The sequence below is a fragment of the Trachypithecus francoisi genome, unplaced genomic scaffold, assembly GCF_009764315.1.
Source record: "Trachypithecus francoisi isolate TF-2019V2 unplaced genomic scaffold, Tfra_2.0 Contig00903, whole genome shotgun sequence".
NCBI lineage: Eukaryota > Metazoa > Chordata > Mammalia > Primates > Cercopithecidae > Trachypithecus > Trachypithecus francoisi.
The window spans coordinates 36,247-51,830 of NW_022680980.1; the positions used below are offsets into that span (position 1 = coordinate 36,247).

The following is a 15,584-nucleotide window of genomic DNA, read 5'->3' on the forward strand; positions in this document are numbered from 1 at the left end:
GGATGGAGACTGGGTCATCTGAATGTCACATCTGGCACCTGAAATTGGAAACATAAAACAAATGTCCACACAATTAATCATGTTGTTAGAGAATTTCCCTGAATAGTAAAGCAGTAGTGAGCACACTGGGCTGAGTAAACTGCTAGTGTCTCCTTCCTTACCTGGGAGCCAGAGCAGCAGGAGCCCCAGGAGCTGAGCAGGGACCCTCATGTCCATGCTGTGTTCTGACTGGGTCTGACTCCTGCATGAAGTCTGTCCAGCCTATTAATAAGTCTGCAGGTCAGGACGATGTGCTCTAAGAACATGCAAATGAGGAGGGGACGGGACAGGCTGGCACAACTGCAGAACTGGCTCATGTCAGTAACTGAGCACCAGCTCAGTGTCCCTGGTGTCCCGGGTAGACCAGGGTAGCACAAATTTGTCTGTAACAAATGCGTTTCTACTGGGACTAGTTTGTTATAAGAAGCATTTTTTAGGTATTTTTTTTTTTTTGGACAATTTGAAATATTCCTCAGTGATCGATGTAGTAATGTATTTCATGGGTGTATGGGGATTGTTTAGGAGAATATTCTTGTTTGTAGCAAATACATAGTAAAATGTTAATGGTAGGATTCTCAGGTCTTCAAAAGACTGTCATATGATTCTCATTAGGGAAGTAGGTACTTTTTCCTATCATTGCAACATTTCTGTGATTTTAATATTATTCTTTTCTAAAAAAATGAAAAATAAAATTTATTGACATGATGCTCTATATGTATTTCTAAGTATTAGGTAATGGTGTTATGCCATTGTTCTTACCACTATAAGATCAAGCAATTTACTACAGATATACAGAGATGATCCATGTTTTCTCAATGCACGCAGCACTCACAGATCCACCATTATCAAGACCTACAGGTCTCTATAGTACCCAGAGACTAAATGAACTGCACCTTATTCTCATTTTGGCACCTTCATAGTCTACCTTCTTTTCTGCCATTGAGTATTATTTCCCAACGTTCATCTTTCTTAGTGAGGGTGGCCACGGCATGGAGCATGTCCCTGCCATGGACTATCAATGACACGTTCCTCTTTTACATTTCATCAGTGACTGGGGACATCATCCTGAACCAGGTGCCAGCGACCCTGTTAACATTTTTAGAAAAGAGATCCTGAATCCCTTATCAAGCAATTGCCTATGTACATGGAGAAATCAGTTGGATTCATATGAAACTGGACAGGGATTCGCACTCATTATATCTCACATCTCTAATATGCCCCAAACGTCCCAGCGTGGCTCAGCAGCAGGTGCAGTGGATACAACTATATCAGCTTTAGTGGCTGCAGCCTAAGGCTGTACAAAATTTTACTGACGCCTGACTAGGGGAGCCAAATCACAGTGCTGTAGCCTGTGCACAAACCTTCCTGCTGCTTTGTAAGCAGCCTGAATTTTAAGGGAACTTACTGATACTGGAGAAAGGAAGAAAGTTCAATTGTCCTCTAAATGTTTGCTGAAAATGAACTGACAAAAGAAAGATTAATAAGAGAAAAGGCAAACAAAATTTACTTAAAGTGCAGTGGGATATCATAGCAGGGTGATTACCCAGATAACTCAATGAGATCCAGTTGTTCATATTTCCTCTCTAGTGAAGAGGGAATTGGAAAGTGTAGACAACGTGGAGAGAAGACGAGAATGGAAGCGCATCCTCAAAAGAATAGGTAATAGCCTGTCTGGGTAAAGCATCAACTTCCAAACTCTTCTATTTTTGATTCCTGTTTTGTGTTAATCTTCCCTGATATAAAATTTCCCAGGAAGAATTTTCTTGATCATTGATTTCCTTCTGGAGAATCTGCTTTTAAGCAGATAAGGGATATTTAGGAAAAGTCTTTTGTGCATTTGCTGCTTTCTAAATGCCTTTGTTTTCACATAATCATAATACCAACGCAGCACAGTTTGAGATGTATTTTCTGGATTCCTTTACTTGCAATCCACCTGCCAGAATCCTTCCAGAGATGCAGGTACAGACTGATAGAGTAGTTGACCCCTGAACAATGTGGAGGTTGTGCACTGACCTGGTGAAGTGAGTGAGTTGACCAGTTGAAAACCTGTGTATAACTTTTGCATCCCTAACTTAAGTATTAGTAGCTTACTTTTGACTAAAGCCTTAGTGATGAATAAATAGTTGATATATTATATGCTCTACTCTTCTAATAAAGTATACTAAAGAAAAAATGTTATCAATAAGATCGTAAAAATAGAAAATGTATTTATTACTTATTAAGTGCTTGCTCACAGGTGACACACACAGAAGAAAATCTAAGTGGATCTGCAAATTTCAAGCTGAAGTTATGCAAGGGTTAACTGTACCAGCATGAATGTAGCAGTCCCCTTCTGTAATCTAGGGCTTTGCCCTTGCTGTACCTCTGCTCACTTCCAATGGCCATATATATATATATACACACACATATATCTTATGTTCTTTATGATCTTGGGCAGAGAACTCAGCCTGCATGCATTGCTGGCCTGGAATGTTTATCTCTTAGGAAAGTTCTGTGGTTTCACTGTGTCCTCCAGAATCCATCTGTGGTAAAGATAATTCTAGTGTAAATGTATTGCCTGTTGGGGCCTATTGGGATGTGTTTAGGTCAGGAGGGTGGAGCCCTCTAGTGGAATACATTAATGCCAGTATAAACAGGGATTATGGGTCTAGGATCTCACTCTCTCTTCTTCTTGTCTGTCATGTTAAGACATGGCCTTCCCTCCTTTTAAGAACTCAAGAATTCAGGCATCTTCTTGAAAGCAGAGAAAGCTGACATTAACCTGCCCATGCCTTGATCTTACATTTCTCATTCTCTAGAAGTGTGAGAAAATAATTTCTGTTTTTTTATGAATTACACAGTGACAAAGAATCTGTTAGAGCAGCTTGAAAAAGAACAAGAGAGAGAGCTCATAATCAGTGAGGACAGGATCAGTGTATGTCAGGCCTCTCAGCCCAAGCTAAGCCATCATATACCCTGTGACCTGCACGTATACATCCAGATCACCTGAAGCAACTGAAGATCCACAAAAGAAGTGAAAATAGCCTTAACTGATGACATTCCACTATTGTAATTTGTTTCTGCCCCACCCTAACAGATCAATGTACTTTGTAATCTCTCCACCCTTAAGAAGGTTCTTTATAATTCTCCCCACCCTTGAGAATGTACTTTGTGAGATCCACTCGCTGCCCCCAAAACATTGCTCTTCACTCGACCACCTATCCCAAAACCTATAAGAACTAATGATAATCCACCACCCTTGCTGACTCTCTTTTCGGACTCAGCCCGCCTGTGCCCAGGTGATTGCAAGAGGTAAAAGTCCAATCCTTTTCAAGTTGGACGCTGAGCTTGGTGAGGTGTGTCTTAAAAGACCATTAGTCCGTTCCACCTTTCCTGAAGAATGAGGATGGTAAGGGATATGAAGCTTCCACTGAATACTAAGAGCCTGAAAAACTGCTTGGGTGATTTGACTAGTAAAGGCTGGTCTGTTATCGAACTGTATAGAGGTGATAAGGCCAAACTGAGGAAGTATGTCTGACAAAAGGGAAGAAATGACCACGGTGACCTTCTCAGACCCTGTGGGAAAGGCCTCTACCCATCCAGTGAAAGTCTACCTCGACCAAGAGGTATTTTAGTTTCCTGACTCGAGGCATGTGAGTAAACTCAATTGCCAGTCCTGGGAATAAACTCAATTTGCCAGTCCTGGCGGGGGCAAATCTCAAGCTTGATGTGTAGGGAAGGGAGGGGGCCTGAACAATCCCTGAGAAGTAGTAGAATAACAGATGGCACACTGAGAAGTGATTTCCTTAAGGATAGATTTCCACGATGGAAAGGAGATGAGAGGTTTTAAGAGGCGGGTAGTGGCTGTAACCTATATGGAAGAGGCTATGAAATGGCGATAGACTAGAATGGGCCTGTGAGAGTGGAAGGAGATATTTTCCTTGGTCCAGGAACCACTTGCCTTGTGTGGGAGAGATTGATAGGTGGAAGTTTCAGTGGGAGAGTAGGTGGGAGTGACCGACGAGAAGGAAAAACTGGCCGTGAGGGACAGAAGTTGGAATGCTAGCTGCTTCTTTAGCTACCTTACCAGTACAAGCGCTGCTCTGAGCGATGGGATCTGATGCTTTTTTATGGACCTTGCAGTGATGACTCCAGCTTCCTTTGGAAGTAAAGCAGCCTTGAGAAGGGTTTTTTTATTAAAGAGGCATTAATGATGGAGGACCTTTGCATAGGGAGGAACCTTTCAGCCCATAAAACAGCATGCTGGTCCAGGATATGGGGTCAGTATAAATATTGATGCGTAGTTCCTAAGTTCCAGAACAAAGCTGTGTCCATTGGACAGCCAGCCTAATCCCTCCTCTTCCTCCTGGAAGTCTCAAGTAGTGTCCGCTACTTCCCTCAAACTCACTCATATTTCTGAAGAACAGTAATAACCCTTATGAGCCTAATACCTCCCTTCATTCTGTTAGGTCTGTTTGTCCTTACCCTAGTTTTTGCAACAAGTTTTACGAAGTCATCCACACTACTTGGACTGAGCCACAAAAACTAGTCATCCCTACTATCTTCTGTCTAGTCATACTCCTATTCTCCATTCTCAACTACCTACAAATGCCCTACTCTTGTTTACACTGCCGTTTACAGTGTTCCTTCAAGCCATCACAGCTGATATCTCTTGGTGCTATCCCCAAAGTGCCACCCTTAACTCCCTTTTAGAGTGGATAGATGATCTTTGCTGGCAGGGGATCCTCCAATACTTTCACCCTGATGAAGTTCTATTCTTTGCTTTTATATTCACTCTTAATCTCATTCCCATTCTCTTGCCACCCTCTACATCTCCCCAGCTATCTCCACCACACCATCAACCTTACCCATTCTCTCCTAGCCGTTTCTAATCCCTCCTTAGCAAACAGAGTCTGGCTTTGCATTTCCCTTTCTTCCAGTGCCTACACAGCTGTCCCTGCCTTACATGCAGACTGGACAACATCTGCTGTTTCCTTACACCTCCGAACTTCCTTTAATAGCCCTCACCTTTACCCTCCTGAAGAACTCATTTACTTTCTAGATAGGTCCAGGAAGACCTCCCCAGACATTTCACATCAGCAAGCTGCCACCCTCCTCCACACCTTAAAAAACCTTTCTCCTTATCAACTCTACTCCCCACATATTTGGACCTCTCACAACACAAACTACTATTCCTGTGGGCGCTCCTTTATGTATCTCTCGGCAAAGACCCACTGGAATTCCCCTGGGTTACCTTTCACCTTCTCAATGTTCCTTTACTCTTCCTCTCCAAAGCCCATCTACACATATCACTGAAACAATGGAGCCTTCCAGCTCCATATTACAGATAAGCCCTCTATCAATACAGGCAAACTTAAAACATTAGCAGTAATTATTGCTTAGGAAGACACTTACCCTGTATTTCACTGTATTTCACTCCATCCTTGGCTACCATCCCCTTGCTTGTCAGACTCTCCTCCCAGGCCCTCTTCTTGTTTACTTATACCCAGCCCTGAAAATAACAGTGAAAGTTTGCTAGCAGATACTCAACGTTTTCTCATACACCATGAAAATTGAACCTCCCCCTCTATGCAGTTACCTCATCAGTCCCCATTACAACCTCTGATGGCTACCACGCTAGCTGGATTCCCAGGGGTCTGGGTACAAGATACCCCTTTCAGCACTCCTTCTCATCTTTTTACTTTGCATCTCCAGTTTTGCCTCACATAAGGTCTCTTCTTCCTCTGTGGATCCTCTACCTACATGTGCCTACCTGCTAATTGGACTGGCACGTGCACATTAGTTTTCCTTACTGCCAAATTCAATTTGCAAATGGTACCAAAGAGCTCCCAGTTCCCCTCATGACTGACATGACAAAAAAGGGTTATTCCACAAATTACTTTGCTTGTCGGTTAGGACTTTCTACCTCCACTGTTGCTCTTACTGGAATAGCAGGCATTTCAACCTCTGTCACAACCTTCTGTAGCCTCTCTAATGACTTCTCTGCTAGCATCACAGACATATTACAAACTCTATCAGTTCTCCAGGCCCAAGTTGATTCTTTAACCGCAGCTGTCCTCCAAAACCGCCGAGGCCTTGACTTACTCACTGCTGAAAAAGGAGGACTGTGTATATTCTTAAATGAAGTGTTGTTGTTACCTAAACCAATCTGGTCTGGTGTATGACAAAATAAAAAAACTCAAGGATAGAGCCCCAAAACTTGCTACCAAGCCAGTAATTATGCTGAACCCCTTGGGCACTCTCTAATTGAATGTCCTGGGTCCTCCCAATTCTTAGTCCTTTAATATCTATTTTTCTCCTTCTCTTATTTGGATCTTGTATCTTCTGTTTAGTTTCTCAGTTCATCCAAAACTGTATCCAGGCCATTTTTTTTTTGAGACGGAGTCTCGCTGCGTCGCCCAAGCTGGAGTGCAGTGGCCGGATCTCAGCTCACTGCAATCTCCGCCTCCCGGTTTACGCCATTCTCCTGCCTCAGCCTCCGAGTAGCTGGGACTACAGGCGCCCGCCACCTCGCCCGGCTAGTTTTTGTACTTTTTAGTAGAGACGGGGTTTCACCATGTTAGCCAGGATGGTCTCGATCTCCTGAACTTGTGATCCGCCCGCCTCGGCCTCCCAAAGTGCTGGGATTACAGGCTTGAGCCACCGCGCCCGGCCCATCATCAACCATTCTGTAGGATAAAAGTTTCTTCTAACAATCCCACAATATCACCCCTTACCACAAAATCTTCCTTCAGCTTAATCTCTTCCATTTTAGGTTTCCACGCTGCCCTTAATCCTGCTCAAAGCAGCCCTGAGAAACATCACCCATTATCTCTCCATACCACCCCCAAAATTTTTCACCACCCCAACACTTCACCACTATTTTGTTTTATTTTTCTTATTAATATAAGAAGACAGGAATGTCAGGCCTCTGAGCCCAAACTAAGCCATCATATCCCCTGTGACCTGCACATATATATCGAGATCACCTGAAGCAACTGAAGATCCACAAAAGAAGTGAAAATAGCCTTAACTGATGACATTCCACCATTGTAATTTGTTTCTACCCCACCCTAACTGATCAATGTACTTTGTAATCTCTCCACCCTAAGAAAATTATTTGTAATTCTCCCCACCCTTGAGAGTATACTTTGTGAGATCCACCCTTGCCCACAAAACATTGTTCCTAATTTGACCACCTATCTCAAAACCTGTAAGACTAATGATAATCCACCACTCTTTGCTGGCTCTCTTTTTGGACTCAGCCAGCCTGCACCCAGGTGATTAAAAGGTTTATTGCTTACACAAAGCCTGTTTGGTGGTCTCTTCACATGGACGTGAGTGAAAAGTGTATACATACTCCAGCTTCCTCATCTCTCAGGTGGAACAGCCCAGAGGAATTTAGTCCATGTTTCCACATGTGGTTGATCTTCAGTTCTCCTGAGTCAGGTGGGTTGTTGATGTGTCTTTTAGCATTCATCTTCTGTTCCCTTCCTCACTTTCCTCCTTTCCTCCCAGTGTAAATTTGCTGCCTAAACAGGAATCCTCATTGCTGGTGGAGCCAAACTAAGTACTAAAAATAATAATAATAATAATCTTTTGTATGAGTGATATTTCTCATCTGAATTCTAATAATTTATTTTTTTTGACATGTAGGAATATTCAGGAAGCGCTTAAATTTCTTGTTTGTTTTGTTTTGTTTTTACCAATCTATTTTTCATTGAATTTGTGAAGTGATTTTGTTTTTCTGTGTGTTGAAACCAAAAATTAAGTTGTAAGCCACAAACCAGGTGAATGGACTTCTTTTTTGGCAGAGAGAACTTCAGAGAAATCTGAAAAACTAGGTTATGCCATGACTGGCAGGTAGATTTAGATGTGCCTCATTATGTTCTCCTCCCTTTGGAGTTCAGACACAACTGACCAGCATTATCATCACAACAGAGATCTTTGGACTGACAAAACAGACTCTTCGTAGCAATAAGATACCTTACTCCAACATGACAGATAATAGGCCCTGAAAAAAATCAAAATATTTTACCCTAAAAATATTTCTTTGACCTAGTCTGAAGTGGCCCTGCAAAGCTGCCTGTTGTCGGGAAAATTTGCATTCTGCAGAGAATCTCCTCCCCTTACTAAGTGTTTCCCAAAGCATCTGACATTTTTTTTCTAAGGTCTGATAAGCCCCTCCTCCTACTTGTCTGCTACCCATAGGATTCATCTACATGACAAGAACTTTGGCTTCCACGCCCCTTATCTAAACTCAAGCACTTCTTTATGATAAATTCAATTCTTAGGCAGAGCTTACTCTTTCAGTCAGTTGCCAATCAGAAACTTTGAATCCACCTGTGACCAGGAAGCCCCTGCTTCAAGATATCCCACCTTTCCAGGACAAACTGATGTATATCTTATGTATATTGATTTGTGTCTTTGCATTTGTGTAATTTCTGCATCTCCTAAAATGTGTAAAACTAATGTGTAATTCAACCACCTTGGGCACATGTTTGCAGGACCTCCTAAGGTTGTGTCACAGGCCATAAGCCTTATCTTTGGCAAATAGACCTATAAATTGAGACCTGTCTCAGATACTGTTTTGTTTACCCTGGGTCATCAAATTAAAAAATCCTCTGAACTATATACATATCCAAAAGTCTACAGTAGAGACAGTGCAGTGAGCACACCTTAACAGCTAAAACTCACAAGTTAGAGGACTCACAAGTTGACTAAGTCTTAGATTTTGTCCGGCTCTCTTGTTTCATAAAAATACTTTGTTATTTTTTAAATTTTACTTCAGATAAGGACGATTTTGGGGAATATTGTCACATGTGTCTGTGTGAAGAGAGTCCACCAAACAGCTTTGTGTGAGTAACAAGCTGTTTATTCACCTGGGTGCAGGTGGGCTGAGTCTGAAAAAGGAGTCAGCAGGGGTGGTGGGATTATCATTAGTTCTTACAGGTTTGGGATAGCCATATAAAGTACATTCTTAAGGGTGGGGGAGAATATTATAAAGTACCTTCTTAAGGGCAGGGGAGACTATATCCTATCAGTTAGGGTGGGAAGGAACAATCACAGTGGTGGAATGTCATCAGTTAAGGCTATTTTCACTTCTTTTGTGGTGATTCAGTTGCTTCAGGCCATCTGGATGTACACATGCAGGTCACAGGGGATATGATGGATTAGTTTGGATTCAGAGGTCTGAAAAATATATATAATTTGGTGGAATGAATACTGTCCCCATCCCAAAAGATGTCCATGTCCTCGTCTCTGGAACCCAAGTTCTATAGAGTTATAAAGAAATTATCTTAGGCAGATGGAGAGGAAAAGGGGTCCTTGGGAAGGTTTTGTTTCTTTTAAAGCAACTCCAAAAATATTTCTTTTCTAGTAGGAAAGTCCTGACTCTTAGAGTCAGGCTGGCAAGCTTTGATGTGCAAAAAGGCCATGAGAAACTAGGTTCACCCAAACATGGCAATTCCCACCTTCTTCTTCCTTGCCCCCACATGTGATTGGCAACATGGCTGCCCCTACATATCCCCATGTGCGTAGAACATTATGGTGCCCTACATTTGCATATTAAATGGCTAGGATGGGAGGGCTAGTTTTTTCTCAGGTTACGTGAATGACATGCCTGGTTAAACCAATCCCCTGAGCCCTATGCAAATCAGACACCACCTCCTTCAGCCTCCTCCTATAAGCAGCCACTTTTCCACTGCTCATGGAGTTTTCTCCATCCCCATCCCTCTGTCTCTGTATGGGGGAGCTATTTAGCTGTTTTCTTCTTCCTTCCTTCTTGTGTATTAAACTTTTCTCTCCTTAAAACCACTCCACGTATTTCCATGGCGTTTTATCTAAAGCAGTGTGAGACCAAGAACCCTTGGTCTCACGAGGCCTCACAGGGGCCTCATTTTAACTTACATAAATATCCCTTTTTGCCTCTCTTGTTTCTTATAGAGTTGCCCAATAAGAAGTCTTCCCATAAGATTTGGAAGTCAGAAAAGGATGACTCAATATTCTCCATTGGTACCTAAGACAGACACAGGGACAGAGATGAGGACTGGAGAAACACCTGGAACGATGCTGTAGGAAGCTGAGAGCATCAATACCCCACCCCTAAGCTTCAGACAGGACTGAGGACCACATGGTTAAACAGCCCATACTTCAGGGGCACATGCATTCTGTTTTCTGAGGGAGCAACAGAGAATCCTGCTTCTAATATCAGCTTTCATGACTACTGTATCCTTGGCTTTGAAAAGTTGTAGTGTGAAAATGAATCTTAGGAATTGGGTCATTCTTGTCATACCCAACAGAGCCAAGAAACCAGAGGGGAAAGGAACTCAGGGTACAAAATATTGTTTCTAGAATGCAATTAAAATAGGCCCCCTTATCCCATGGAACTAATGTTTATGTTTTTTTGAATAAACATAGAAATTGACACCCCCAGTCTTAAAACTCAGGATAATTACATCTGTCTTACCTGAGGGTTTTTTTTTTTTTTTCTTCTGCCAGTAAACCAATGAACAGGCCTCCCAGATACTATCAAAGAGCTGAAACTTACATATCACTGAATTGGGACAGTGAGACATCAGACCCCTTGCCCATTATGATTACCTAACTGACCTCCTGCTTCCTATTGACCAAATTATCGTCCTTACCCCTCGCCAATTCCTGTTTTCCCACGTTTCTTCCCTGCTATATAAACCCTAATTTTAGTTGGTCAGGGAGATACATTTGCGAATGGTGCCCCATCTCCTTGAGTGCGGCACCTGATTAAAGCCTGTTCATTGGCGGTACTTGTTGTCTTAGTGATTGACTTTCTGTGTGGTGAGCAGCAGGATCTATACCGAATCCCTGGTATTTCAGAAACAAAATTCTCTGCAAGCTTCACTGCTTTGGCTTCTTGTAACCTGAAATCAAATTGATCCATAACATCTGAGATAGCTTGTTATTATTCTAGGTTTCAATTTGTCCACCACTGCTTACCAGCCTGAGCTTGCCAGCTCCCAAGCCTTACTAGTGCCAATGAACTTTCCCCAAGAGCCATAGGTAATATTTTCCCTTTTTCATAAAAAGGTAACTTTCTCTTCATTCTTCCAATACATTAAAGACCACTGAGTTTTCCTGTATGCCCCACTTGGCAAATATTTCTTTGCAAATAAAACATTAAATTTAGAGATTTATCTGTACATTTTATTTAGACTTTAGTAGTTTAATTCTCTTTATTAAGACAATTTCAATTTCAGGTTAGAATATCTATAGTGGCTTCTTCTGTGTTATATGAATTCCAACTGAAGCCATAAACTAGACTCTTCAGGTGTCATGATCTCTGTCTTTATTAAATCAGCAGAGGCCTTGCTATGTCTGTGTAGTTGGGGCTGAGAAAGAGAAAAGAATTCAGGTGCAGAGGTGACTTCATATCCTCCTCTACCAACACCATCAGAGTGTGGCTGCATCTGAGGAACAGTCTCAGCCCAAGGAGGCATCAGGAGGAGCAGCTGGGGCAGCCCAGCCTCACACATCTGCTTCCCTGGGGTTTATGTTCGGCTGTGTAACACTGTGGGAGGGTAACTGCTATACTGTTGACAGTAATAAGTTGCAAAATCTTCAGGCTGCAGGCTGCTGATGGTGAGAGTGAATTCTGTGCCAGATCCACTGCCACTGAACCTTGATGGGACCCCACTTTCCAAAGTGGATGCAGCATAGATCAGGAGCTTAGGGGCTTTCCCTGGTTTCTGCTGATACCAGGCTAAATTACTATAAATGTTCTGACTTGCCTGGCAAGTGATGGTGACTCTGTCTCCTACAGATGCAGACAGAGAGGATGGAGACTGAGACATCTGGATGTCACATCTGGCACCTGAGATTGGAAACATAAAAACAAATGTCCACACAATTATTCATGTTGTCACAGAATTTCCCTGAATAGCAAAGCAGTAGTGAGCACACTGAGCTAAGTCAACTGCTAGTGTCTCCTTCCTTACCTGGGAGCCAGAGCAGCAGGAGCCCCAGGAGCTGAGCGGGGACCCTCATGTCCATGCTGTGTCCTGACTGGGACTGACTCCTGCACAAAGTGTGACCAGCCTATTAAGAAGTCTTCAGGGCAGGAGGATGTGCACTGGGAACATGCAAATGAGCAGGGATGGGGCAGTCTGGGCACAGCTGCAGGGCTGGCTCATGTCAGTAACTGAACACCAGCTCAGTGTCCCCAGGTGTCCCAGGTAAGACCAGGTAGCACAAATTTGTCCACAGAGAATGTGTTTCTACTAGGGACTATTTTGTTATGAGAAATATTTTATGGTTTATTTTTGACAATTTGAAATATTCCTCAGGAGTCTATGGAGCAGTGTATTTCATTGGTGTGTGGGGATTATTTAGGAGAATATAGTAGTTTGTAGGAAACCCATGGTAAAATGTTAGATGGTACAATTCTCAAGTCTTCAAAAGACTCATATGATTCTGGTTAGGGAAGGGGGTATTTGTCATATACATGCAACATTTCTCTGAGTTTAATATTGTTCCTATGTAAAAAAATTAAAAATAAAATTTTTTGACATGATGCTACATGTATTTGTAAGTATTAGGTAATGATGTTATGCCATTGTTCTTACCAGTATGAGATCAGACAATTTACTACAGAAGCAGAGATGATACCATGTTTTCTCAACGCACGCAGCACTCACAGATCCACCATTATCAAGAGGTGCAGGTCTCTGTAATACTCATAGACTAAATGAGCTGCACCTTATTCTTGTTTTGGGCACCTTCATAGTCTACCTTCTTTTCTGCCATTGAGTATTATTTCCCAAAATTCATCTCTCTTAGTGAAGGTAACCGCTGAATGAAGCAGGTCCCTCCCATGCACCATTAATACCACTTTTCTTTTTTACTTTTTATCAGTGAGTGGGGACATGATCCTGACCCAGACAACAGTCTCCTTGATAACATCTTCAGGAAGGAGACATCCAATCTTGTATCAAGCAATTGCCTATGTACATGGAGAAATCAGTTGGATCCAGAGGTAATTGGACAGGGATTTGCACTTGATATATCTCACATCTCTAATGTGCCCAAAATGTCCCAGCCTGGCTCAGTAGCAGTGGCATCAGTGGGCTACAGCCTAGGCTGTACAAAATTTTACTGATGCCTGACTAGGGGAGCCAAACCACAGTGCTGTAGCCTGTGCACAAACCTTCCTGCTGCTTTGTAAGCAGCCTGAATTTTAAGGGAACTTGCTTATATTGGGAGAAAGCAAGAAAGTTCCATTTGTCCTTTAATGTTTGCTGAAAATAAACTGACAAAAGGAAGATTAATAAGAGAAAAGGAAAACAAAATTCATTTGAAGTGTAGTAGGATATCATAGCAGGGTGATTACCCAGGTAACTCAATGAGATCTAGTTGTTTATATTTCTTTCTAGGGAAGAGGGAATTGTGAAGTGTAGGCAACCTGGAGAGAATAGATGAGAACAGAAGTGTGTCCTCAAAAGAACAGATAAAAGCTTGTCTGGATAAAGCATCAACTTCCAGTCTCTTCTATTTTAGATTCTTCTTTGATATTAATCTTCCCTGATATAAAGATTCTCAGAAGAATTTTCGTGACAATTCGCTTCCTTCTGGAGATTCTTCTTTAGGCAGATAAGGGATGTTTAGGAAAAGCCGTTTAGTGCATTTGCTGCTTTCTAAATGCCTTTGGCTTTACATAATCATCATACCAATGCAGCACAGTTTGAGATGCTATGTACCGGATTGCTTTACTTGCAACCCACCTGCCAAGATGCTGTTCAAGAGAGATACAGCTACAGACTGAAAGGGCAGTTGACCCCTGAACAATGTGGAAGTTGGAGTACTGAGCACAGGTGTAGTTGAAAACCTGTGTAGAACTTTTGCATTTCTAAGTTGAGTACTAATAGCTTACTTTTGATTGCTAGCCATAGTGATAAAATAAACAGTTGATAAACAATTTTTTAAAGTTATTTATATCATATAGTCTATTATTCCAATAAAGTATGCTAAAGAAAAAATGTTATTAAGAAAACTATGAAAATGAGAAAATATATTTTCTATGTATTAAGTGCTTGCTCATAGGTGACACACACAGAAGAAAATATAAGTGGATCTGCAAATTTCAAACCCAAGTTATTCAAGGGTTAACTGTACCAGGATGAATGTAGGAGTCCCCATCTGTAGTCTAGGGCTTTCCCTTTGCTGTACCTCTGCTCACTTCCAATGGCAATATACATGTCTTACGTTCTTTATGGTCTTGGGCAGAGAATGCTGCCTGCATGCTTTGCAGAACAAATGGGCTGGAATGGGTGTCTCTTAATGTAGCAGGACAAGCCGCAGAGAAAACTCCTCAGACATTGAGTTAAAGAAGGAAGGGGTTTATTCGGCCGGGGGCATCAGCAAGACTTCTGTCTCAAGACCCAAGGTCCCCAAGTGAGCAATTCTTGTCCCTTTAAGGGCTGACAACTCTAAGCGGGGTGCATGTGAGAGGGTCGTGATTGGTTGAGCAAGCAGGGGATATGTGACTGGGGGCTGCATGCACCGGTAATTAGATTGCAACAAAACAAGATGGGGATTTTCACAGTGCATTTCCATACAATGTCTGTAATCTAGAGATAACAGAACCAGTTAGGTCAGGGATCGATCTTTAACTACCAGGGCCAGGGTGCCGTGCTGGGCTGTCTGCCTGTGGATTTCATTTCTGCCTTTTAGTGTTTACTTCTTCTTTCTTTGGAGGCAGAAATTGGGCATAAGACGATATGAGGGGTGGTCTCCTCCCTTATTAGGAAAGTTCTGTGGTTTCACTGTGTCCTCCAGAATCCATCTGTTGTAAAGCTAATTCTCAGTGTAATGGTATTGCCATATGGGGCCTATTGGGATGTGTTTAGGTCATCAGGGTGGAGCCCTCTAGTGGAATACATGAATACTACTATAAACAGGGATTATAGGGCTAGGATCTGTCTCTCTCTCTGCTGCTCCTCTGTGATGTTAAGACACGACCTTCCTTCCTTTGAAGGACCCAAAACTCCAGGTATCATCTTGAAAGCAAAGAAAGCAGACCTTAACCTGCCCATGCCTTGATCTTAAATTTCCCATTCTCCAGACGTGCGAGAAAATAAATATGTGCTCCTTATGAATTACACAGTGACAAGGAATCTGTTATAGCAGCTTGAAAGAGAACAAGAGAGACAGCTCATAATCAGTGAGGACGGATGAGGTGTATACATACCCCAGCTTCCTCATCTCTCAGGTGGAACAGCCCAGAGGAATTTAGTCCATGTTTCCACAAGTGGTTGATCTTCAGTTATCCTGAGTCAGGTGGGTTGTTGATGTGTCTTTTACCATTCATTTTCTGTTCCCTTCCTCACTTTCCTCCTTCCCTCCCAGTGTAAATTTGCTGCCTAAACAGGAATCCTCATTGCTGGTGGACCCAAACCAAGATAGTAAAAAAAATCATTAATCTTTTGTATGAGGGGTATTTCTCATCTGAATTCTAATAATTTCTTTTTCTTTGATATCTAGAAATATTCAGGAAGCTCTTAATTGTCTTTACCAATCTATTTTAGATTGAATTT

General features: G+C 42.1%; 1 gene segment (V, D, J or C); it reads right to left on the minus strand.

Moving 5' to 3' along the window:
- Nucleotides 1-1,345: 1,345 nt before the first annotated feature.
- LOC117089872 lies at nt 1,346-12,136 on the minus strand. The segment is given in 4 exon segments: nt 1,346-1,449; nt 3,753-3,778; nt 11,587-11,866; nt 11,991-12,136. Coding segments are annotated over 4 exon segments (465 nt in total).
- Between the last annotated feature and the right edge of the window lie 3,448 nt (nt 12,137-15,584).